General features: G+C 33.9%; 1 protein-coding gene across 10 annotated transcripts; it reads right to left on the minus strand.

The window, feature by feature from the left end:
- LOC149795180 (RNA-binding protein RO60-like) lies at positions 1 to 27,783 on the minus strand. 10 transcript variants are annotated; one of them, XM_089964907.1, is made up of 5 exons: positions 27,633 to 27,783; positions 23,770 to 23,799; positions 11,220 to 11,306; positions 4,755 to 5,026; positions 1 to 3,525 (listed from the first exon to the last, which is right to left on the minus strand). In XM_089964907.1, the coding sequence occupies exons 4-5, from the start codon at positions 5,015 to 5,017 to the stop codon at positions 2,091 to 2,093; spliced, it is 1,698 nt and encodes a 565-aa protein (XP_089821033.1). In that variant the 5' UTR covers positions 5,018 to 5,026; positions 11,220 to 11,306; positions 23,770 to 23,799; positions 27,633 to 27,783; the 3' UTR covers positions 1 to 2,090. The 10 variants fall into 10 exon arrangements, with proteins under 10 accessions (XP_089821033.1, XP_089821029.1, XP_089821034.1 ...); XM_089964903.1 differs by having other exon boundaries at positions 4,755 to 5,029; XM_089964908.1 differs by lacking the exon at positions 27,633 to 27,783 and adding an exon at positions 24,729 to 24,828.

A 27,783-nucleotide genomic window follows, 5' to 3' on the forward strand; every position in this document is an offset into this window, starting at 1 on the left:
TTCCAAGAATAATGCATTTTAATTCAGGTTATTAATTTCAAATGCAATTCTTGTTTTCTCCGGAGGAACTTATTTCATTTCTTTCTCAAAAAAGAGTAAATATATAAGAAAACATATGTAACAAATAAAATCAGTGTCATAAATTAATTAACTGTTCATTTACGTTCATTTACGTTTCATAATACAGATTATACTATCATACCACCACGTTTAAGATGCGTCAACATTATTCATATTTCTTTTCCTTTATCCCTTTTGCCATTTTAATATAAAGCTAGTGACGTTTAATCAAATGTCAAAGGGAAGGGTATGCAATGTATAAAATAATGTAACAGTTAATAATAATAATAATAATAATAATAATAATAACTGTTGCATTATTATTATTATTATTATTATTACTATCCAAGAACTGTTGTTATCTATCATAAGGGGTGACACTTAAATCTCAACTCAGGGAATAAGAAATAGAAAAGTTTGTACAGCTCAGAATGGTCTCTGTAGAATAACAAATATATTTCAATTGCTTGCCAGTTGAAAGTTTATATTCTGGTCGTGTGAACTAATAAATGGTTGCCAAGCCCCAACAGTAAATAATCTTAAGAACAAGAATGGGTGAGGGGAGAAGAAGGGAGAGCAATAACGCTCACCACCATTTCAGCCGACATTGTATGTTTTATTACTGCACAGTCACCGATTCCGTTGACAACAAAAATTATATATTAGATACACGTTTCAAGTATATAAGGCTGTTGTTCCCAACCCATTCATAGCCAAGAGGGCAATATACCCTTTTGACAATCATATATAAGAATTGTCTAACATGGACAAGGAAACGTAGGAACTGTATGAAGGCAGTACAGTTCAACGAATAAGCTAAAATTTTATAGGCTTGCTCTCGTATCTCTGAATGTATCAATCTTGAAATGATCTATTTAATTTATTGGGTAAAATTGTCTTTTTTCCTTGTTGTTTAATAATTTTATTTGGTGGCGATGACTTTGTCTTCTCTCCTCCCCCAAAGCTGGGCAAGCCATTATCCTGTAAAGTGTATTCAATTATTTTTTTAATGTATACACCATGTTTATTACTTTCTTTATTAATAGGCATACGATTATTTTGTATGACAATCACCCAACGAGGTTGGTGCGTATACACCGGACCCATGCAAAAATATTAACAGTAGCGAAGATAATGATCGTTCCGTATTCTTCGTGCATATTTGAAGCAATTATTGTTCCTTTCAAACAATCTAGTTTTTATGCGTTCTTTATCCTGTATATGTTTGATGAATTCTTCCTTAAGAAATTGACAGAAAATCTCAATTATTCATGGCAACGCCATTGATTTTTCTTTAACCATATTGCCATGTCCTCAATGCCATTAAGTCAAACTACTGAAGAAAATTTCGTTAAGGCAATAATTTGCAGTCATTATCAAACATAATTATTAACCCTGAAAGGTTATTATACGTAATTTAATTTTAGCAAAATTCAGCTGGCTTCAGTATTTGCTGTAATGATGTATGTCTCAATCACTTGAGATGTTGGCTTCCGATATGAGATCCAGAGCATATTGTCTATCTATTAGACTCTGCCTATCATCAGACCAGATTTTATTATTTTGATTTTTCATTCGTTTTCGAAGGCTTTCCTCAAACTATTGGAGCTGAAAACACATGGTGTTTTCAAAATCCATCTGAAATACTGAATTGAATTAGTATTATTGTAAACACGATGAAAGAAGCCATTGAGCCTTGCTCTGGTTTCTAAGTCTTTAAGCAGACAAACAAAAATTGGAAATTCAATGTAGAGCATTATATATATGTAAGATCTTTATAAAAGATAGTCCATGACAACACGTGATACAGAAAAATCTATAAAAGAATATTACAATAACGCATAGATATTAAACCAAAAACATACATAGTATATGAATTCTATCTCAGCGTAAGTAACAACATAACAACACGTGTAAATCAATATGTTCATTAAATGTGTGCATATTTTCTTGATGACATCCAGCCAGAGGATTTTATCCCATATTCTTGAGACAATTGTCTTAAATTCCACCATACCAATTTTCACTGCTTACGCTTGCTCAAGAATAAACCTGTTCATGACTTCAATAGCCCCCGAATCAAATCCAACGATATCCAACATGTTAGGGTCATCCGGATCAGCGATGCTGAATCCGTTTGAGGACATGCCCACCACGATCAACTTGGCATTGTAGATCTCGCTTTTTGTTCTGTAGTCCTGAATGGCCTTGAAGGGATGGACTTTCCCATACCACGTCTCATTGTCTGTGTAGACAATGAAAACATCAAATTTCTTTTTATTTTCCATTGCATACAGCATGGGCAGAGCACAGTCAGTACCACCAAAAGGTATCTTGGATGATTTCTCAATGACCTCATTAAGGGTGTCTTTCTTTGTAATTGGAATAGGACGAAGTTCATGTGAGAAGGCAACAACCTCGCAATGTTCTTCAGTTCGAAGGGTAACCATCATCATGGCTGATGCAGCATCGCGGCAGGTGAGGCTTTCCGTTCCCATGCATGGTACACTCATGGACCCACTAACATCTATAGCCAGCAAATACCGCTTTCCAGTCGGTTTAACAGCTTTAAAGGCTAAGTAAAAAGCACTGTCAAGACCAGACAACACCTTTTCATTAGGAGTCCACTTCATGTGTCCCTTGTCACCATGTCCCTTTTTATATTGATTCAAAGCCACAAGAACATTGAAGGGATGGACTCTGGCGTTCTTCAGTGAATCTTCCTCATTCAGTTTTATTACAATTGGTTGTTCGTACTCCGATCCAGCATCAAGAAGACCCATGGATGTAATCTTTCCAAGATTACGGATCATTGCAGTCATTGGCATCCTCTTCAAAAGGGCTTCCCAAACCGCTTTAGACTTCAAGAGCGTGGTCGGAACATGCTCTCGGACAAGCTTGTACTGTTCAATCAGTTGTATCATCGTCGTCTCATCTGTACATTTTCTTGCTCTTTCCGTTGCTTCCAAGAATGCAAGGATTTGCTGCTGATTTTCATCATTCACAAGTTCACCCTGCAACTTCTTCGCTGCCTCAAGTCCTTTGATAACAAACCTGGTGATGAATTTCAAGCAATCATTTTTCGGTTTGATGTGTGACAGACGAAGCAAGTCTTTGTGTGACCACTTTTCACGTTTTTTGTACTTTGTGATGAGCAAGGCCAATACCATTGGTTTTTCTTCTGCAAGTTCTTCGTACCAGTTGCTGATGGCTCTTCTGTGTGCTCTTCCCCATCCGGTCCCATTGCTCTCACTTTCAGCATATTTGACGAACATAAAAAGATGGGTGGGAATTCTGCAGACTTCATTCAGGCATTCGTAAGCTGCTTTCTTGGTTTCCTGATCATTGGATCTTGCACATATGGCCAAGGCAAATAGGGTTGGTCCCTGCTTTGCAGCTCTTCCTTCAAAGCTTATTTCTCGTATCAATGTAACAATTTCTTTTCCTCTCCCCTCAGAAATCAACCTGAAGAACAAAAATAGTGAAATTAGAATTTCCAGAACATTATATATATATATATATATATATATATATATATATATATATATATATATATATATATATATATATATATATATCCTCATATTATCGGATGTTTACTCCACTCCAAATTCATCTTTATTGTATACTGAGTAAGACAGATCTTGATTTCTATTTATATTTATATTTGGCGAAGTAAAAATGTTTCGTATCTTCTGTAACAGGATTTTTAAAATCTTGGGTATCTAGGTTGACTTGTGTTTAAAAACCAGTTTGGCTAAAATATGAGTTTTCATGTATTCTCAAACAGCTTCTACTGTCACCTGATGAACTCCCCATACAACTAAGTTGTCCATGCAAAATGTATGTCTGCTGAACAGCCAAAGATAGCTGACACTTCAATGTAGAGTTATAATTGGTTGGATGATCTTGGCAATGGCTCCAGTTTGAAATCCCTATTATTGGTACTAAAGATTATAATAAAGTATTTGTTGCGCTTCACTGAATCTCTTTAAACTGCTTAATTTTTAATCTGCCTGATGGAATATCCGATTAAATTATAAACTTGCCGTCTTCATCATTTTGACAACGAGAATGAACGCCATGATCCTGGGTTATCAAGTCGAATAATTATATAAGAATTACATGCTACATAAATATTGCCATACAATTGTATTCGACATCTGATCTCTATTGTTTTGTGACTGCCTTTCCCGTGACGCAACAGTATGTGCAATAAGCTCTGTTTCTACTTCTATGGTTCTTTGTTGGATTCGGTGGTTTCAGCACACACAGTGGTTTCTCATTATAACGTAGCTGATTAAACCGCTACGTCTCTTAAAAATACGGTCATGGTCATAAATCCCATATTATATTATTTTATTTTATCGTTGCTACGTAATCTGATTCAGTTCATTTTAATTGTGACAAAAGATAATGATCATAATATAAGATTATATCATTAAGTATACCCGGTTAAAATATTTTGTTGGAATATCTCGCAGTATAAGGTTCGTTAATTCCTAATACATGTCATTTTTCTGACTCCCAAGAACAACCTTATAAAGAGGAAGCACTCACCACGATACGCTAGTCTGAGTTCTCCTGTGGGTCATCAAATTATCTCTAACTCAAAGACAAACCACCTTACTAAAACATTGACAAAGAGTCCCTTATATGGGTTATCTGAATGTATATAACTAAAATACAAGTACCGATCAAAGCACTTTGCATTTTCTCGCTTTAGCTGCTGGTCGGAAGCCGTATAGGTACCTCCTTCGCATCCCATGAACAGAAAGCGCCGGGCCCGCTGCATGTCATCAACCTGAAAAATCCAGCCTCCAAATGCATTTTTAACTTGCTTGCGGTGAATCTGCAACTTTTGACTTTGTTCTGGACCACGCCTTCTTGTAGGCGGCCTGTACTGGTAGGCATCATCGTCCTCAGGTTCTATGTCTCTTGACAGTAAACTTCCCATTTAGAATTTCTGCTGGAAAGACATTATGATTCATTCTAAAATTGCTTTTGGCATTAATTATACTTTGCAAACAGATATGATGACAAGGGCAAGTACGTACTGTACATGTGTATATTGATCTTATTCCTTCTGAATTTTCTTCAACCTGCGAGGAAGAAATATTAGATGTATTTTGCTGGCAGAAATATAACAGTTCATTATTGAAATTAATACTATAATTAAAAGGGGTGTTATTTGATGATGACCGTTTTACAGAAAACAAATATAAAACTTTTTCTTTAATACATTAACCTCATTATAACATTAAAGTTTCATACAGGCCACTAACTATTCATTAAAATGAATCAAGAATAAAGCTTAAATAAATTAAAAAATATCAATGTATAATATCCTTCCACTGATTTAAAAAAATTCTTAATGTACAGGTGAAAGTAAAGCAGCATTTGGAGAAATACTTCCCGTTGTACGTTTTATAGATCTCGCATAAGGTTGTTATGTATCTGGAGCAAAACAAGCTGATCTTTCTCTACATGCAACAACATATCCTAATGAAGACACAACATTTTATGTTTGATTGGTTGGTTCTGGAGTTTTTAACACAAGGTTAAGTTTTGTGCTAAAATACTTGAATGGTTTACTTGCCTCTATTCTAACGTTTCATGAAAATGCACAAAAGTACGATGTTTCATAAGGCAAGTAATACAATGTGTTATTTTCCCAGCAAATATTGTCCTGGACTGCAGGACATTAGATCTGGATATTACTAGGTTAGATGGAAAATCTTTATTAGAATATTATTATTTCATTAACATATGAATGCAGTACAATTGACGCTGACCATCTTGCTCGTTGTACACAAGCTATCACTGCAAATATCTATGTACAACATGAGTGAAACTGTCAATTTGCACATACAATTGGTTCAGAAGGCAGAAAAGCTTATGATCATGGCAAATGCAACAATGGCCTTCTCCTATTGAGTAAATTAACGGAACGCAACCTCCTTTTTACCGATTGTCTTTTACCTGCCAAATCGCAATAAAATGTCAAGGATGTAACCGCGCATCAATCACTTACATCTCATGGACTAATTTAGCCTTAACACAATTATTTTAATAAAAAAAAAATATTTCAGCCAAAGGTAATACAATCAATTAAACTAGATATGCGATGGGTGATGACTAGAATTAGAGCGTAAAGAGCAAATGTAAATTCAGGGCTAGATCCAGAACGGAAAATTGCATAGTGCAGACCTTTTCTGGCAATCTGGTAAACCAAATAATTAATCATATCAATAATTGTCATTGGACCATATCTAGTAACCAGCAGTACAATTCCAATGCCATCCTAGATATCCACACTCTGAGAAAAGACCCTCAATTGTAACAATGTGAAAAGAAAATGAGTTCAAAACTTAATATGAAATGTCATAATGCGAGAAAGTTATACACGTATGGCTGATATTTATTTGCAGATCTCATTAAAAATTAAAACACTTTTGGTATATTCAATCTTTCTATTATTATTCGTATTGATTTTGTTGTTGTTCATAATACATGTCATCTATGTTCTTGAAGTGAAATGTCATATTGTGAAGAATAGAATCACTAAGATTTTTTTAATCATCGTCATCGATGCTACAAATAAATGCCTGCGTAAGAGTTTGATGAAGGGCAAGTCACTTGCAGCTTTGATGGCAAACGTCTCACTGCGAACTCTTTGTCTTAATGGTTGTTATTGTTGTTATGGGTTTAATGCTATATTTCAGCACTCGATAGGCTAGACATGGCGGCCAGCATAAGGAAGAACCAGGGAAAACCCAGATAAGAACCACCAACCCACACTAAGTTGCTAGAAAGCTTTATTACGCACCCACATTAGCCAAGCTAGATACTCTAACCCACATTAGCCAAGCTAGATACTCTAACCCACATTAGCCAGGCTAGATACTCTAACCCACATTAGTCAAGCTAGATACTCTAACCCACATTAGTTAAGCTAGATACTCTAACCCACATTAGCCAATCTAGATACTCTAATCCACATTAGCCAAGCTAGATACTCTAACCCACATTAGTTAAGCTTGCTACTCTAAACCACGCTGACAGAGGCGAGATCGCAGTGAGTGGGAATCTCCTTGTCTGAATTTTGACTCTTTTCTAAAAATTCGGGTCTCGTTTAATCTGTCACTGTTTTGTGCATTTCAGTTCATTTATTACTTGGACTAAATATCTATGCCAAGTGCAATTATGCTTAGACCACTATAACATTTCATTGCTAAATAACGATTCATGATAGACCTGATTAAAGGATTGGGGCTACCATGGTGTGATTTTAGACTCCAACCTTTCTCATGCTGTGAGACTTAGACTAGAATTTTTTTATATATTGTATTTAGATCCCTGAAGAAGCAATTAATACAGGCAAAATTTTGGGAAATACTTAAGCTTACTAGTGACTATATAGCCACGAATAGCAGATATTCCATTTAAACTCATTGTATAAATGTCATCGTCATGTATTTTTAAAACTCCAAATGGAAGTTTTTCTGTCTCAAAACATTTCGATGTAATGTTTTCAACTGCAAAAATCAGTATTCTTTTCAATATCCACTAGTATATTTAAATAAAATTGAATTTTGACAAGAAAATATTGGCAGCGAGGAAATTGATTATTTTTGTTGTTTCAGATAGCAGTAAAATAAATGTAACTTGTACAGTGTTAGCTTGTGAGCGTCAGTCTCAAGGCCTAACGTTTCTGTTATAATTTTCCCCTCCCCATTACACATATATACACAGGCGTCATCGCCTCTACTGGTTCTGCCTCCATGCCATAGACGACAATTCTGATGCTCACTTCAATAGACAGACTATCCCCAATGAATTAAAAGCGCTATCTCAGAAAGTGTAGGTCGTGTTACACATTATTCACGAATACACGCAGATGGAAAAGATAACAGAATCCAAAATGTTTCTGACAGATGTGGCTATACAAATGCACGTTACAGACTTTAGGTTCCTGTTACTTTCTTACATAATTCCTGTTATAAATTGAAAATTTATTACTTTTTTTCATGATATATGTTTTCGGTTCATATAATTCAGTTCCAGTTGAATATATATTTTATACAGGTGTCTTTTTCTTGGTGAAGTCAGGAACTAAATATTTCTTCTTGAGGTATCGATTTCTATCAGTCTGTGAAGCAAGATTTTGATAGAAAAGTTAACAGATTATACGTAATTAATCTAACTGTTGGTGTTCAAATTTATGAAGAAATGACCTCCAATAATATCTTTACAACAGTATTAAGCGTAAAATGAATTTGCTTAGTACTGAAAAATAAACTCCTAACTTGTCCCACGTTCTGTTGTGTAAAAAGTGGCCATAAACATGCAGTTTTACGCACTTTATAATTCCATTATTTTTACACAGTTCTTGAGATGTATCAGCAATGAAAATACGTTTTGTTTTCTACTGTTATTTTTATTTTACTTCAAAGAAATTAGGTTTTCAGTTGAATACAATCTTTTAATATAGGTAGAGTTGTTCTTGGTGATGTCAAAAGCTATGTTTGTTATTTTCCCCATACATATTAAAACAATAGTGTTTTGTGACGTGGATGACTCAGTCTTTACCTGTATACGAACCAAGATTTTGACAGAAACATTAATTCCTTATACGTAGGTAATCTCCATGAGGGAATTGAATTTGTGAAGAAATGCCCTTCAATAACACCGTTATAACATTATTCAGGTATAGCATTTGCTTCGTACTGCAAAATCAGGACATATGCTTGATAACTACATGAAAATAACGATCATGTTTTCAACTCGGTTGGAAAAAGGAACACTTTAACACCACGCAGATCAGTTTACAAGAGCGTTTATCTGTTCAATGAGCAGCCAGTTCTTTTGTTCCTTCACTGGTTATATTAATACAGACAGTAAACCGGTCCCTACTAGCTAGCTTGGTAATGGGTCAAATTTGCTTCTGACTGAACTAAAAATAACTGTTTCTAAATATAGACCGTAAAATTACCCAATGATTACTTTATATAGATACATCGCTCGATTATAGATATGATGTCTCACTGTATTGTTTCATATGTTGACACCCATCTTAATCTTTATGATGCGAAGGCACAAAGCTGAAAAGCACGAACCTTGTGTTTATAAATTCACACATAAATTAAATCTGAAAATTTGTTTACGTTTGCTATGAGTTAGGCTTGAAAGTTGGTTGGATAGGTTGGCGACTGCTTGTCACAGCTAGACTATAGTATTCTCCGACCATCCCATTTGTTTGTAACCCCCCACCCCCACCCCCACCGATTTAAAAAACAAATAAACAGTACAGAAAGCATCAAAGATATTTAAAACAATGCACAAAAGTTAGCCATTTTATTTATCTGATTGTCGCCCGGGGGGTTGGGGGGACCTAAACACTGTCGACTTTCTGGCGTTCCGAATCAAAAGAGAGTTTCCTTAGCAACACGGTCGCCATATTTGATTCGGCCGGTCTATGTTTTCAAACAACAGATGTGATGTAGTTCACAGTCTTTGAAAATCTCAATCATTCCGTAAATTTTAGAATTACGTCTCTTTGAACACACGCATACAAATGTTCCTCCTATTTATTTGTTCAATTTGTTTTAGAAATATTAAAATTAGACATTGCAAATATTGGACGCAGACGACACAGGTTTTACTGAAACAGACTACTCTAGAAACAAGAAATGGACTACGAGCAGTCTATTTGTTTGTTTACACAAGGAACACTGACTTGAAACGACAATAATTCGAAACTGTTAGGGACCCTTTGGAGACAATCAGGTTAGAAATTAAAATTCAAGGAATGAAATGGCTAAGTTGTTTTTTGTTGCATTTTTCGTATCGTTGATACTTTTCGTTTTAATGAGCGATAGTGGGGACACAAACAAACGGGAGGGTAGGCGTGCACTATAGCACTGGAGATCAAATGCGTCACGTGGGCTGCAAATGAACAGCCGCGTTGGTCTACGTATTTATTATGTACGTCTGCTACAGCCGTAAATACCTCAAAATCGAGATGCTTAAGATTGGATTAGAAGCATGCCATAAACTTTAAATATGCACGAGCTCCGTACCGATTGTTTGAGCCACCTTGTCACGGGCAAATATTCAAAACAGCTATTTACTGTTTAAAACGAACATAGCAAAGAGGGGTTGGGTGTAGTGTCGGCTTAGAGTATATGTTATCATTTGTACAAGGCATTAACCAGAATATCTGAATCAAAATCCGACAAGCATTTGCAAATAATTCATTGCCTAAGGTGTATTTGTATCTGGCTTAATCCGATGAAAATTCACCAAACAAACTGTCCAGTGCGAACAAACGTTGCAGGCATAGACTGCTTTCCTACCTTGAATTTGTATATCTTAATGGAATATTTACTGAAATTTGTGAAACCGTCCAGTTATTTCTGAATGAACATGCATTTTATGCAGGAAAGAAAAAAATTAATTCGTGTATTCTTATTCATACTATCTTTGGATAATATAAATATTCTACGACGAGATGAGGCAACAACTGTATTGGAATTCGATATTTGGATTATATGCTCTTGCGGCTGGATCGCCACGGACGGCACTGATTTACAAAATTACCATATGTAATACCATAAATATATAGGTATTATTATTATTATTATTCCGACTATTACACCTAATTTACACATACGGTGATGAAAATTAAAAGCAAATAGCGATTTTACAATTCATCAATATGTAGGGATTCTCCGGAAGTTTACATGAGTACATATCAATAAATTTGTTCAGTTTTTTTTCGAATATTATAATGATTTATTGGTACTTTATATTATAAATCATGGCATTATATATATATGTGTGTGTGTGTGTGTGTGTGTGTGTGTGTGTGTGTGTGTGTATTCCTGTAACGAAAAATTGTAACTTGTAAGAGAATTTGTTCTAAATGTAGTTTAGGGAAATTAATATGTTGGAATTTAAAAGTCTTAATCTTTCAATAACGGATTTATTAAATTATTTGATGACTGAAATTATGCACATATCAAACAGACGCAGTTAAATAAAAGGAGATATTATGTTATGTTCACAGTAATAACCACAAGAACAGAAGAAGAAAAGAAAAACGCATGTCTAAAACAATGAAGAAATCAAACGATTTTGTACGAAAGTTGGCTCACTTTTTTCACAAGAGTAGATACCTCACTGAGTCAGGTGACGATCAAAGAATTTGTCCGTCGTTTTCGGCCACTGTTTATACTTCGGTTCTATGTAGAAAATACAATACAACTTTACTGTTATAATACTGTTTAACGCTAATGATTAGTTGAATTAAAGTAACATGAAATAGGTTATAATTGAGCAAGAGTCATATTTACCCTTGAATTCAGTAAACTTAAAGCTCCTTTAACAATAACATATTTCTATCTACCATGCAACTTGTCTGTTGGGAACCCAGTATTGCACAACGATCAACTGACGTAGCACCAATTGGAATTAGATAACTAGATACGTGGTAATAAACTGTGTCCCATAAAGCTTATTGAAACTGATCGACAAGCGTGTGTATATATATATATATATATATATATATATATATATATATATATATATATATATATATATATATATATATATGTGTGTGTGTGTGTGTGTGTGTGTGTGTGTGTGTGTGTTACATTTCACAACAGATTATTGTCTTTCAATGATGAAGGTTTCTACTTCAAGAAGTAATAATCTTTACCTACTCTTTTCCTTAGCAACTTCCCACATATAAAGACCAAATAATTATTTAAATATGAAATATATCAATTCATAAAGGTGAATCTACTCTTTGACCGTTTATATTATTATTGTTATTATTATTATTATTATTATTATTAATGAATTCATATGGACACAAATGAAAGAAAAGTGCGGACAGTAAAATGTTAATCGCATTTAAATACATCATGTAAGTGAAATATTGCATGTAATTTAAGTTGGAATATGTAGTAAATAATAAATACGCCCACTTTCCTTATATATACTTATTTTCTTTAAGGAAGAAGGAGACAAGAACAAACTATAATTTTCATACAACTATACAAAATATACATGAGCAGATTGCAGATGTGGAGTCTGGGGTCTGGGGCGACGCCTGCGGTTCCCACCCCCGAAAAAAATTTCACATGAGGGCGAAACAAACGGGACGCTTCCTAGAGTAAGTATTTTTTTAATAGTGAAATATTAAAAATTATGCTCTGGGGACCCTTAGATGCAGGAGATTCACCATCATACGCCTTTTTGTGGAAGTGGGGGTAGGGGTTGCCTTTCACAGACTCCTGGCCTGCTGGTTTAACACACACACGCACACCCACACGCAAGATATTTCAAAATCCACCCGTTAACATGTATCTTCACTGCAGAAGAAACAGCTCTCAATAACAAAAAGGTTTTAAAAAAGGAGAGAAAAAAAAACACTTGTCTTTTGTACAAATCTGTGAATTGCTATATTGCAGAAAAGCGGATTAGATTATATACACGTGCCTATATAATTTCATTTGTCTACTTCAAGTAGTTTTTGCTTAATAGTGCTAACAATATTTTCTTCGAAAATGTCTAAACCCAGAAGAAAAATGTTTATAAAATGTGTATTAAATACGTTAAAAGCTACTACGATTTTCTAGAACTCCAATGAGGTCATATACACACGCACACATATATGACCTCATTGGAGTTTTAGTCATAATCTGCGCTGAGTGTTTTTGATTTTAGAAATCTTGTTAGGACCAGGGCCAGATTTAGGTTCATGATAAACAAGCTATAGCTTAGGGCCTCACATTCTGAAGGGGCCTCTCAAAATATCATAATTATTTTTAGTTTGTTACAGTTTCATTATAAAATATATTTTAGTAATAATTTCACCCGTGATTTTTTGCATATGTACACTATTATCTATGCAATATATATTATATTAAAATTACATAATTTACATTGATAGCAGTAGCAAACAATTGCCAAGTTCAGTTGTTACACAGCCTTTATTCTCTGTTAACACTTACCAGATATGGTCCCTACAGCTTCCTATAGCGTGTCTAAATTGGGCCCTGCTTAGGACGGAAGGTCGGACAAAATAAAAATGCTAGCACTACAAGAAGGCATATCACTGCTTTATAATTATTCGAATTTGTGAGTTAAGCAAGCATTTAAGTTTTCTTTATGAACAGAATCCTTATTTTTGGCAGGCATCCAAATTATCCACCTCAGTCGGCTGTACATGTGACCATAAAAAATCCTAAGTACGCATATTTGCACAAAAATGTAAACTTTCGCATAGTTGTCTTGAGGTAAGAAGTTTCAAATTAATGGGGTGGGGGGACATGCCAGGAAGGAAGAATTAGTTTTCTTTACTTATTTGGTAAGATCAGGCTGGGGTTTTTGTTGGACCGCGCCTGTAACACATTACTGGCTATCGAATGCCAAGAAAATGAGTTTGATTGACTAATTCCCTCCCTACAGTCACGTATGAAAAGTAAAGAAGATGCAAACCTCAATAGCATTGTTAGGAAAAACTCAGCATCTGTAGTGCGAGTTGATTTTAACTATTTCCGTACCGGTACCAATCTGTGATGTGGCCTAAGGGAAAATGTGACCGGAAACAAAATATTGAGCCAACAACTCGGGCTTGAAGCAGCACCCGAAGTGTGGATGTGTAACACATCTAATGACTATGAATAATGTACAAGTAACCAGGTGATATATCACAGTCTCACATGGTTTCAAAGTTACAGAGCGGAAGGAAAGTAAGATGGTAATGTAAAATAGTCAGCAATGACCTTGCCATTGAATACAGGATTTCAAACGAGATATGCAATACACGTTCTATTTATCTCAGACCATCTAGTAATCTCAAACGACTTTAAGTTATAGAGTGGGTGGAATGGAAAGTGTGACGGAAAGATGGAAGCGCGGATACTGAGCCCACCCCCGCTTTGCTTAGAAAAGGTCAAGGAAAAAGGAGAAAGAGTTAGAAAACAAGTAAAACTGTTTCGTGGTAACAAAAACATTAAATGCTACTCTACGAGCAAATTATGCCAAATCAGTACAAAAAGAGACGGAGTCAATATTCACTTTAAATTGTCAAGAAAAGAAACAAACTGTAAATCAAAACAAAGTGTAAAAATGTAGTCAAGTATTAACGTGTAAGTTTTCCAGAAACTTATTTTCTTTCCACGAAATCGGTTTTTACTTTAAATAAAATGGTTTCATCAATTGTAGTTACCTTATATTCATTTTAGAAGGTAGTCCACAATCGTCTAAAGATCAGATAACTAACATCTATCTAGTAGTCCACAACTGTCTACAAATCATTAACAAATATCTATCTAATAGTCCACACTCGTCTACAGATCAAATAACAAACATCTATCTAGTAGTCCACAGCTGTCTACAGATCAGATAACATACATCTATCTATTAGTCGTATGTTATCTGATCTATCTATTAGCCGACAATCATCTACAGATCAAATAGCAAACATCTATCTAGTAGTCAACAACTGTATACAGATCAAATAGCAAGCATCTATCTAGTAGTCCACAATCGTCTACAGATCAAATAACAGGCATTTATTTAGTAGTCCACAACTGTCTACAGATCAAGTAGCAATCATCTAACTAGTAGTCCACAATCGTCTACAGATCAAATAACAGGCATTTAGTAGCTCACAACTGTCGAATATCTCAAGTAAAGAACATTATATAAGAGATAAGACACAAATGTAGAGGGTAAAACGTTAATTTCCAGAATATTCGAAGTTGTGAACAAGACAGGTCTATTACTAAAATTATAATAAAGAACATGGGAAACATCATGTACAACGGGTTTTTCATACGGGAATTCCAATGTCCTAGGCCCAGATAGAAATAAACATATTTATCTCCATTGATAATAATCCAAATATTTAACACTCATTCATAGAGAAATATCAACTATGTATTATTTGTTTACAAAATAAAAGTTACTGGTCAGGTACACAATGAACTTGATTTTAGACAAGGTCAAGACCAAAATACACTTATATATAATATATGGATCATGGAGGAAAAACTAAAAAATACAATGGAAACATACATAACAACAGAAAATATGAAACATTTCCATGTTCTGATCATTAAGCCAGTCTCAAGTGTTTTTAACGTATTCCGCTCGTAATCTGAGCATATTCCACTCATAGCCATTGAATACTCAGCAGTTACGGTTATCTCTCACGACACTGTCAAATGAAACCCTTACAAATTTTGTAACATTTTATCATGCTCTTGAACGAAAACAAGGAATCTGAAGCGTACTGCTCTATGGTTCTGTCTTACGAGAATTTACTATTTCATGCGTGATCCATGTTTTTTTTATATCCTACGTATCTACCTATCATGATCCTTTTACCTGTATTTGTACATAATTTACACGTTTATTTAATGTATACAAGTTCTGTACAGCGAACTTCATCTAATCAGCATCTGTAATATTGTTTTTACTTCAGTCAGCTCTTTCCCAACATATTATTCAAAAGATTCAAACTATGTTCCAGAATGTTACAGGTAAATGTCACGAATCGTAATTATCACCTTTACCTGTGGACTCGAAGTTTAAATTTTACAAATATTACATTTTAGGTGACTAAGCGATGTTAGAAATGGTAATTTTCGAGGTTCAGTTTGAAACACCGCAATTGCGCTATCCACAAGTCCACTCACAAATACCAAGTTAACCAAATGGAGGTCACACTTTTAGCTATCAGTCACCTGATTGTGACAGGAGAAATATGTACATCGCTAAAGAGTAAAAAGGTACAATATCATAGTTTCATTTAGCTAATTATTAACGATCAAGAAGATTTTAAAATTCAGTTTCAATTACAACAAACTGCATATTGTCAGCGGCATGCAGTCTTAAATTTTTCGAAATTTCAGCCACATAAAAATATTAATTTCCAGCAGAAAAAGTTATCCTAAAAACATTGTGTAGTGAACTACATGTTTAAGTATTATCATTATTATTATTAGTAGTAGTAGTAGTACTAGTAGTATTAGTAGTAGTAGAGGTAGTAGTGGTGTTGTTGACAGTGGCATTCAAAGGCATGTATATTCCGGCATTCGTGTCCAAATACCAATGTTAAGTTTTCAACTATACAACAATTTGTCTCACCAAATTATGGATTTCGTTTGTAGCTGCTTACGCCTATGGTAAATGTTTCATTTTTTCAGTAACACTCAGTCGATTAATCTCTAATAACATTTTTTTCTCATATTGATCTTTACACAGTTTGTAATCTTTTTACCCAATCAGTGCGTATTTTGACGACTGTAAATATGATGAATAGGTATTGTGTATCAGTGTCCATTTTACATTAAATTACGTTATGGGTATTTTGTTATTCATGAACAACCTCCTTTTGTTTTTGCCTTTACGGATGGCTGGCTAGATGAACATAGAGTCTTGGTAAAAACAACTGAGCCATAGAGGAAACCATCTAGCCTCAAACTTGTCCGTGCACCAGGCAAGTGAAAATTTGTGGACAAGTTTACTTCGGATATAATTTTTTTTATACAAAACCACCACAGTATCTGCTCTCTTGAAATATTGATTGAAATTTCGGACGGGTTCTACTTTTATAAAGTTATTTGTATTCAAAATTACAATTGAATATACACCAGTCAATTAGTTTTCGTTATCTGGATAATTTTCTTTTCAAGCGCAAGTTTTAGTATTTCATGGAAGGGAAAATGGACAAAGAAAGCCAACGAACTGTCTTATACTGTTGTGTACCACTAAAATTTAAAGTTTTAATTCATTTGTTAAAAACTGCTTTCAGCTTTTAAAATTTCCAATGACCCATTTGCTGAATTTATAGCTCTTGTGTCATTTGGTGATCACAAACCGAAAGCTATTAATCACCAAACAACTTTAAAATCCCCTCGACTTTTCTGTTCCAAAAAATACAAACTACTTGTTATGCGAATATCATTACTACATGTAATTGGATAACTGGATTGTCAATGCGGCCACGGATGTAACATACGTATATTATTAACTAGCAGAACATTGTCGAAGGTAAATATGGCATAATTCTTAAGAAGATTAATTCATAATTGTAGATTTCACGCACGGGGGACACGATATAATGTGGTTTAGTCATGCTATTCCTAACCACTATGTCTCTACCACGTGTTTACGAAGAATGTGACATTTTCAGTGAAGGCAATACTCTGACCTCCCAACATAAATTAGATCCACTGTCTGCCCATACCTTTATGCTTCAGTTTATTAACAGTTAATCTAAAGGAGAAAAAACACGTATCTGAATTTCTCACTAATTCCCCCAAAACAAACAAGCAAAGTCTGACAGAATTCAAACGAATCTTTTAGAATATTTTGACAAATATCTCAGTCTGATTTCCTAAAATTATCGCAGGTATTTAGCGCCCCTCCTTCGTTCCCAGTGAATCTGCTCCTGATTAATCTAAAACAAATGACGGCAAGAAAAATCCAAGAATTGCAAGTTTATTTTGAAATTGAATAGTGTTTATGAAATTTTTATGGTTAAACACAATGTTCTAGAGAATTTAAATTTATGGTAATTTCAAGAATGTATCAACTAATTATATTGCGTGTTTTGATGCATAAAGTAAACACATTTCAGCATGATTATTTAAATAATTTAGGAAACTTTATTGAAAATAATTACCATGACCAACACCACGCGTGTACCGGAAGTCAAATCTAAATGATGAATTTAGTGAGAAGGTCTAAATGAATAGTACTAGGAGCTCGCACTTAATTCATTCTAGGCAAGGTTTACGTGCCTTTAACCGTAGGCTCAGTTGTCACCTACATTTCCAACGCATGTTTTTTTCGCATCAAACATCCGCTAGGATTCCAATTCCTACATCTAAACATCATTTCAAATAAATCACTGCAGATATTAAGTGGAAATAAAAGTGCAAACTCTTCTAAAACGTATGAAAATTTCATCATAAGCTTTGGTAATATCACAAAAAGAAACCCTTTGCAGCCCATCAATTGTAAAATATACAGAAACGATATTTTCTCAATTCTCACAAATGTTTAATTCTGCGAGACATTTGCGGAAAACGATTATGTAGTTTAAAGGTTAGATGCATGACATATAAGTCAAGTATTACACGGCACATGCAGCTCTGAAAATTCCTTGAAATTGAGAGGTTGTCTTAAAAGTTTCAAGTAATTTATTTAAAACTTGAAGAGTCCTTGAATTTTTTAAATAATTTCTTGATATTTTCCTAAAACTCATTTAATTTATTCAAGGAAATAAAACATAATAATGAAATAAGACGTACTACTTTAAAATCCGAATTCTTGTTCTTTACGTACAAAAATAATGAATAAATAAATACACATAAGAAATGGGATATAATTGGGTGGATCAGACGATATACGACACGGTTAGTTATCACATGGAGTAGCATCCCTCTTGTGTCGGGCTAATTAACTATGTTTTCTCTTTTTCATTTGTTCAGATTTACGTAGTGATAAACAAAGTACATATACAGATAGTTAAATTTCAAGAAGAAAAATCTTGTGTGAAAGTCCTTGAAAACGTCTTGAGAAGTTCTTCAGGCAATAACGTTCTAGGTCTGTTATCGGTTTATGAGGATATGGTGGATAAAGGGGCGGGAAAGATGTTGGTGTGAAATAAATTGTTTTAAAGTGAACTTCAGATATTGCCGCCACCCGACTCGTATCCAAATTACTGCTATTAATCGATAGTTGTGTGATATTATTGTGAAGGATCAAGGTTTCGTATCTTGAGATAGCTGGGAGCTCTTTATACTTTTTTCCATTTTCTTTAGAAGCACGTTACAAGCTTTATTACTTCTACTTGTATTCGTTTTGCAAACTGTCTAAGTTACTTTTCATCAAGGGCATATTTTATTCGGTCTTATTAAACGGGCATAAATTATATATTTTGGCACAGAACAAATAACATTTTAACTGGATCATTCAGTCGCTGATCAGCAGTTTGTACATTCTAATGCTTCTAGATAAAAATAAGAGTGAACGTTTTAAAATAAAGAAGCGGAAAATAATTCTTTACAAACGCTTTAAGGACAGTAAAAAATATTTTTTGGCTCCATTCCTTTCCCGAAAAGACTATTCCTCACAGGCGTAGTAAGAATTTATCAAAATACATGCAGGATGATAGACGTGATAAGCAATCACTGTCTGAGAAACAAAAAAGTGAAATGACAGGAAAAAAGAGATATAGCGAATTAAAGAATGCATTTGAGCAGAGGCATATATCATACGCCATCTATCTGATTGGAGCGATCAAATGGATCGTTTAATACTCTAAAACTGAAGTCTGAGGCTGAATATAAGTCCCTTGATTAAATACTGTAAAAAAAAAAAAAGGTTGAGGATGAATAGAATAATTCATTGATTTTATACTCTAAAAAATAAGAATAAGGCTGAATATACTAGTCCATTTATTTTATGCTCTAAAATATAAGACTGATATTGAATATAAAAGTCCATTGATTATATACGCTAAAATACAAGACTGAGAATGAATACCCGTATAGCATTCCATTGAGTATACTCCAAAACATAAGACCGAGGCTGAATATACAAATCCAATGATTATATACTCTAAGAGAGAAGACTGCGGTTGAATATAGTAGTCCATTGATTATATACTCTAAAAGACATAACTGCGGTTGAATATGATAGTCCATTGATTATATACTCTAGACCTAAAATATGATACTGAGGATGAATAGAAAAGTCCATTGATTAATTACTCTAAAACAGAGGAATGAGGAGTCAAGTGATTACTACTCCAAAGGAGAAGACTGAGCTGAATATAAAAATCCATTGATTATATACTCTAAAAGAGAAGACAGCGGCTGAATATAAAAATCCATTAATTATGTACTATAAAAGAGAAGACAGCGGCTGAATATAAAGTCCATTGATTATGTACTATGAAAGAGAAGACAGCGGCTGAATATAAAGTCCATTGATTATGTACTCGAGGAATAAACTATAATACTGAGGATGAATACAACAGTCCACTGATGAATTACTCTAAAACAGAAGACTGGGGCTGAATATAATAGTTTAGTAACAGTTTAGTGATTACTACTCCAAAGGAGAAGACTGAGGCTGAATGTAATAGTTTAGTGATTACTACTCCAAAGGAGAAGACTGGGGATGAATATAAGAGTTAAGTTGTTACTACTCCAAAGGAGAAGACTGAAGACTGGGGCTGAAGATAATAGTGTAGTGATTACTATTCCAAAGGAGAAAACTGAGACTGAATATGACAGTTTAGTGATTACTACTCCATAAAGGGAAGACTGAGGCTGCATATAATAGTTTAGTGATTACTACTCCAAAGGAGAAGACTGTGGATGAATATAACAGCTAAGTTGTTACTACTCCAAAGGAGAAGACTGAAGACTGGGTCTGAATATAATAGGTTAGTAACAGTTTAGTGATTACTACTCCAAAGGAGAAGACGGAAGACTGGGGGTGAATATAATAATGTAGTGATTACTACTTCAAAGGAGAAGACTGAATTCTGGGGTTCAATATAATAGGTCAGTAATAGTTTAGTGATTACTATTCCAAAGGAGAAGACGGAAGACTGGGGCTGAATATAAGACTGCAGTGATTACTACTCCAAAGGAGAAGACTGAAGACTGGGGCTGAGTATAATAGGTTAGTAACAGTTTAGTGATCATTACTCCAAAGGAGAAAACTGAGGCTGAATGTAATAGTTTAGTGATTACTACTCCAAAGGAGAAGACTGGGGATGAATAAAACAGTTAAGTTGTTACTACTCCAAAGGAGAAGACTGAAGACTGGGGCTGAATATAATAGTGTAGTGATTACTACTCCAAAGGAGAAGACAGAAGACTGGGGCTGAATATAATAGGTTAGTAGCATTTTAGTGATTACTACTCCAAAGGAGAAGACTGAGGCTGAATGTAATAGTTTAGTGATTACTACTCCAAAGTAGAAGACTGAAGTCTGGGGCTGAATATAATAGGATAGTAACAGTTTAGTGATTACTACACCAAAGGAGAAGACTGGGGATGAATATAACAGTTAAGTTGTTACTACTCCAAAGGAGAAGACTGAAGCTGAATGTAATAGTTTAGTGATTACTACTCCAAAGGAGAAGACTGGGGATGAATATAACAGTTAAGTTGTTACTACTCCAAAGGAGAAGACTGAAGACTGGGGCTGAATACAATAGAGTAAGTAGTGATTCCTACTCCAAACAAGAAAACTAAAGACTGGGGATGAATCTAATAGGTTAGTAGCATTTTAGTGATTACTACTCCAAAGTAGAAGACTGAAGTCTGGGGCTGAATATAATAGTTTAGTAAGAGTTTAGTGATTACTACTCCAAAGGAGAAGACGGAAGACTGGGGCTCAATATAATAGTGTAGTGATTACGACTCCAAAGGAGAAGACTGAAGACTGGGGCTGAATATAATAGGTTAGTAACAGTTTAGTGATTACTACTCCAAAGGACAAGACTGAGGCTGAATGTAATAGTTTAGCGATTACTACTCCAAAGCAGAAGATTGAAGACTGGGGCTGAATATAATAGGTTAGTAGCAGCTTTGTGATTACTACTCCAAAGGAGAAGAATGAAGACCGGGGCTGAATATAATAGTTTAGTAAGAGTGTAGTGATTACTACTCCAAAGGAGAAGACTGAGCCTGAATGTAACAGTTTAGTGACATACTACTCCAAAGCAGAAGACTGAATAATGGGGCTGAATATAATAGGTTAGTCACAGTTTAGTGATTACTACTCCAAAGAAGAAGACTGAAGTCTGGGGCTGAATATAATAGTGTAGTAAGAGTTTAGTGATTACTACTCCAAAGGAGAAGACTGGGGCTGAATATAACAGTTCAATGATTAAATGCGTGTTCTAATTGTAGGTGTTTGCTAGGTCTACAGCTTCTACGTGCTTTTAACTGCACTTTAGTTCTAGTACCTACAACAACTGAAAAGCGATGAAGAGTTTGACAATGATAAACCGTCTACTCCTAATTGGTTCGAAATCAGCTTATTTTCTCAGGATTTGTGTGGACGTTTCATATTCTCTCTTAGTCCGTGTCTCAGGTGATATACATGTATTTCTTCTTGCGACCGAAGAGCATCAAAGTGGCCTGGCGCTTATAACACTGGTGGTGTTGGGGGTGGGGGTGGGTGGTAAGTCTAAAAGAACGGCAGAATTATATGTTACTAAAACGCATTTTCTGGATGCAAGAGAAACTGGACGAAGAGTGGACTGATAACCAACTACACTCGTCTCGACCATCAATAAAGAAGCATTTCCTATAGCGTCAATTCTGTCACCATACAATATTTCCGTTAAAATGGGCTGCATGTAATTCAGTTATTGCAATATATAATCTTTGCTGTTTATAGTACTTTTATGGAAGTTTATTATTACTGGGACATTGCTGTTGTAAAAAAAATAAAACTGTTAGAAGCCTCTAGTCCAAATTAAAGAAAAGTATTTGTGTAATAAACCGTTTAGGAGCCAATATTCCAAATAAAAAAATATATATTTTTGAATGTTATTATGGACTATGGATAAATTTACAGAGTCTAAAATACAATGCAAACCAAGAAATCATTATTTGACAGTGTTCACATCATTCCCCAACATAGTACCAGGGCTTGGGAAATAACAATATCGTTAATAACAGACAATAAAGCTTCAAAAAGAAAAACTGTTCAAAATACTCTTTCCAGTTCTGATGTACGTCCAAACAGCTATGTCAGTGACATATTTGGGTGTTTTACGTTAGAAATTTGTTTTAATTTTTTAAACTTAAGATCTTGCATAACCTCTGCTCATGAGTGTGGAAGTAATTTAGAAGACGTAAAACGTATTTATGATAAATAACGGGTTTATCGGAGACCAAGGTGTATTTTAATGTTCTGTGAATAAAACAGTTTCTAGGAACTACAAAGCTGAATGAAGAAATGGCAAAACCTAACTTTGACGAGACTTAAACATGTGTACGGAATAAATTCCTCTCATAACTCGTTATGTCCGGTAAATAGTGTCGGTGATTTTTCTGTACGACATTTTCTTTGAAATAGTTATTAAGGTTTGACCCACCCGGCAAATAGATATGGAAGTATGAATCACAATTCTGTCGCATTAATCCATGCATGTCTGATGCATACACGGCAATATCTTCAAATGGACTTGACTACACCCCCCCCCCCACTGAAATACCCAAAAACCAGGTCGTCATTCTCTTTGTTTTTGTTCTTTTGTTGTATGGTTTTCAGGAGCGAATATAAAATAATATTATGAAAAAGAAACGATAATCACCTCAATATTTTTTTTTTAGTTTTGAATTTCTGTTATATTTGGTACGCGTTTAGCATGAAAAAAATAATAAGAAAATAATTGTAGGCTTGATTATAAAATTTACAAATGCAGCTAATGCCATTTAAAAAAAAATGATTTTAATGTAAACTTATTATTTCACTCTATTTACTTATTAATCTCTTATAATTCATTGATACACCATAATCGGAGATATATCCAAATAAAGGCATTTTATAAATGAAAAACTAAATTAAATGAGATATAAAATCGGAGATTGAAAAATTCAGTGGACACTCTCGGTCCAAATGAAAAGAAGGCAATACACTTCGTACCTTTGAATCACTGGATTGTTGATCAAAAATCTGAAAAGTAAATGTTCGATTTTTAAAAATTGTGATCAGATATCTTATCTTCTAAAATATGTAATTCCAAATTTTGACCAAAATCTAAAACATGAGCATTTAATTATTTAGATTTTGACCAAACTTCTACAAATCATTAAAACTAACTAAATTTATGAATAAGGGATCTCTACAGTTGATTACTTGCTGACTGGTTTTGCACATAGCGTAGTCTGATGCCATTGTAAATAATGCGTCTCTGTGACTCATGATTGTGTGCGCGTTATATTTGGTAGCATGAAATATATCAAATAACAAGAAAATAAGCACAGGCTTCAATTTCGTATAAAATGTAACTAATGCAGCTAATGCCATCGAAAAACTGTAAACTTTTTATCTAACTCTAGTTACTAATTGATCTATAATATTTCATTGATACGCCATAATAGGAGATATGACCAAACAAATGCATTTTGAAAATGCAAGAAAAACTATCAATGGGAATATCAAATGAGAGATTGGAAATAGCCCATGGGCACTCGGTCCTAATGAAAAGAAGACAATATACTGCGTATCTTTTAATCACTGGGTTGTTAATTAAATCTCTAAAAAGTAAATGTTCGAATTTTTAAAAACATTTGATCAGATATTTAAACTTCTAAAATTTGAAATGCTAAATTTTACCCAAAATCTAAAAGAAGAACATTTAGTTATTTAGATTTTTACCAAACCTCTACAAAGTATTTAAAAATAATTAAATATATACATATAGGGTCTCTAAGGGTGACAACTTGCTCACTGGTTTTACATATACACGTCTCCCAAAAGTTTCCGTTTTTTTTCCGGAGATTTTTTAGGCCTGCATATAATGTAGACTCATGCCACTGTAACTAATGCGTCTAGGATTGCGTGTGTGTTGACGAGAGAGAGAGAGAGAGAGAGAGTCTTACAGTGTTCTAAAATCTCAGTGAGATTCTTCTTTCATTGCAAATTAAAACATTCGATGGGTGAAAGGATCGACACTTCTTTGTGTACTGTAGTCATATTTTAATATTGAACACTTCGATGGTTTGTTGCCAGCTTAATCATTGTTTTGTGCGTTACTACGGGTGGGCGGAACATAGCCGATAGGCTGGTTATTGACATTATTGAAGACTTTTGGGAAAGCTATATTCCTGTACCCCAACAAACGTAAGAACCAGTTGACACTCCCACGTGATTCGGAAGTATCTGGACATAGATTCGTTCCATTGTATTGTTTCCACACATTTACGTGACAATTAAAAGCAATCTGTTTCAAAATAAATTTATCAGTACATTGAGAAAACGATTTAATGCATCATTCGTTTATATTTAGTCTGTTTTTCATCAATAACATTGCCGAAATTAAAATGCTAAATAATTGCAAGAGATAGTTTTGCCTAGAATTATGAATGAAAGATAACTACAACAATACAATATCATCTTATTTTAAAATATAAATTTTAAGATTTATTGGACGCAACCACTGCATTTAGAGTAGAAAATCGGACAGTTTGAAGGTTAATATGGTTTCTATGTTTAACGAAAATGCGATCAAAAGCTAGATTCTAGACGTCAAATGAACAGAGATTTCAAATGTAATTTAAACGTATTGTCAATCTGTGTTCGTACTTGTATTCTTTATTGTTCTATCCAACTCAGTTCCAGTCTATCTTTCCTTTTGACATAGAGCCATTATTTCCGTATTTGTTAAATGTTTTGAACGGTCCTTGGAAACTTTTATCAAATTTCCTATTTTCATTTTAATTTTCTTCTCACATCGCATTAAATAACTAGTATGCTGTTTTTCACATCGCATTAAATAACTAGTATGCTGTTTTACACATCGCATTAAATAACTAGTAAGCTGTTTTTCACATCGTATTAAATAACTAGTCTCTAAAGTGCAATGTGACTAAAAGTTGAGCACTTTGAAAGAAATCTGAGGAATTTCTGAAATAACTAGTATGCTGTTTTTCACATCGCATTAAAAAAACTAGTATGCTGTTTTTCCACATCGCATTAAATAACTGGTATTATGTTTTTCACATCGCATTAAAAAACTAGTATGCTGTTTTTCACATCACATTAAATAACTAGCATGCTGTTTTACACATCGCATTAAATAACTAGTATGCTGTTTTTCACATCGCATTAAATAACTAGTATGCTGTTTTACGCATCGCATTAAATCACTAGTATGCTGTTTTACACATCGCATTAAATAACCAGTATGCTGTTTTTCCACATTGCATTAAATAACTGGTATTATGTTTTTCACATCGCATTAAATAATTAGTATGCTGTTTTACACATCGCATTAAATAACTAGTATGCTGTTTTTCACATCTTTATTAAATAACTAGTATGCTGTTTTTCCACGTCGCATTAAATAACTGGTATTATGTTTTTCACATCGCATTAAAAACTTGTATGCTGTTTTTCACATCGCATTAAATAACTAGTATGCTGTTTTTCACATTGGATTTAAAAACTAGTATGCTGTTTTTCACATCGTATTTTATAAAGTAATATTTAATTGCGGTTGAAAATTCACATGAATCGTAAAGTTCGAATACATTTGACCAAGGTGATACAAAAACAGTTTATGACATAAAATGATAAATATAATAAGTAAAACAAGTAACATTTACCGTCTTCCTATCGATTTATATCTACTTCATGAAAAAAGGAAAAGATGGTAGAACGATGACAAAATACGAAGTATATTTTAAGGGAACTGGGTTTTTTGGTGAAATTTCACTAAACCGTATCTTGTGGTACGAGATCGCAAAATTTCTAGCACAATGCTTACAAGCTTTGGAATTTGTCATGGCAATTAAAGTTAATCAACGTTATATTTTTTTCAGATAGCTTATGTCTTTAATTATACAATAATGTCGTGCGGTTTATACGTGTCTGTTACTGTGCGTAAGAATTACGTCTTGACATACGAAAGAAGAAATGGAGCAGAGAAGGAAGAGAAAAACAAAAACTAAAATAAAGAAAGTGAAGAACATTTTGCTACATATCGAGACGGTTGTTTCATGATAGTAAGCAATCCGTGTGAAATTACGCGAACTCTTGTTATATTTTGGACTAAATTTAATGTAATTATTATTATTATTATTATTATTATTATTATTATTATTATTTTATATTTTTTTGGTATGATGATTCAGGTAAGAAAGTCACAGGAAAAAGTCACAATTATTAACTACTAATTATACTAATTTTTATTTAATACAAGTTAAATTGAAATTAATTTTTGCTTATAATCTAATAGCTTTATTATGAAAACCATTTTGTAATCTATGAACCTGTTGAAACACTTACTTTATCGTTAACCAAAGTTCATATAAATGATAAATTAAAACACAAAACAAAAAAAAAGTGTATTCAGGGCTGAACAAATCCTCAACACTATATTTTCTGCAAATTTTATACTCGGTACATTACGTATACCGGCATCTTTATGTAACTTTTATGTGTACCTCATGCCTTTACTACATCAGTTCATTCATGTATGAATCCTTAATATTGAATCCTGTACAACATTATTTTTTCATCTGAACTTACTGGTGACCTTTTTCCTTACGTAAAAGCGACTTTATACCAGAGACCTTTTTACCTGTGAAGTTTTGTCCGTTTCCCGGTATCATTGCATGTTACGTAAGGTATCGGTGTGTGTGTGTGTGTGTGTGTGTGTGTGTGTGTGTGTGTGTGTGTTTCTGCTCTGAAAAGATTGTTCCTTATCCCCAAAATATATATCACACTGATAACTGAATGCGGTATAAGACAACTATGAAGACACAGGAAATGGCTTTACTGACCTTGTATTTCCTTCTGCGATCTAAGCGGTCTCAATTTAAAAATAAAAATAAAGTTCAGAGGTGAAAGGCACTTAAAGAAATACTCTTTTCCCAAAGGTCAAATTAATCCGATTTCAAACGCAGACTTTCAATTCTGGACAACGATATCCTC

Source organism: Sinohyriopsis cumingii, chromosome 7 (genome assembly GCF_028554795.1).
Source record: "Sinohyriopsis cumingii isolate HCF-2022 chromosome 7, ASM2855479v2, whole genome shotgun sequence".
NCBI lineage: Eukaryota > Metazoa > Mollusca > Bivalvia > Unionida > Unionidae > Sinohyriopsis > Sinohyriopsis cumingii.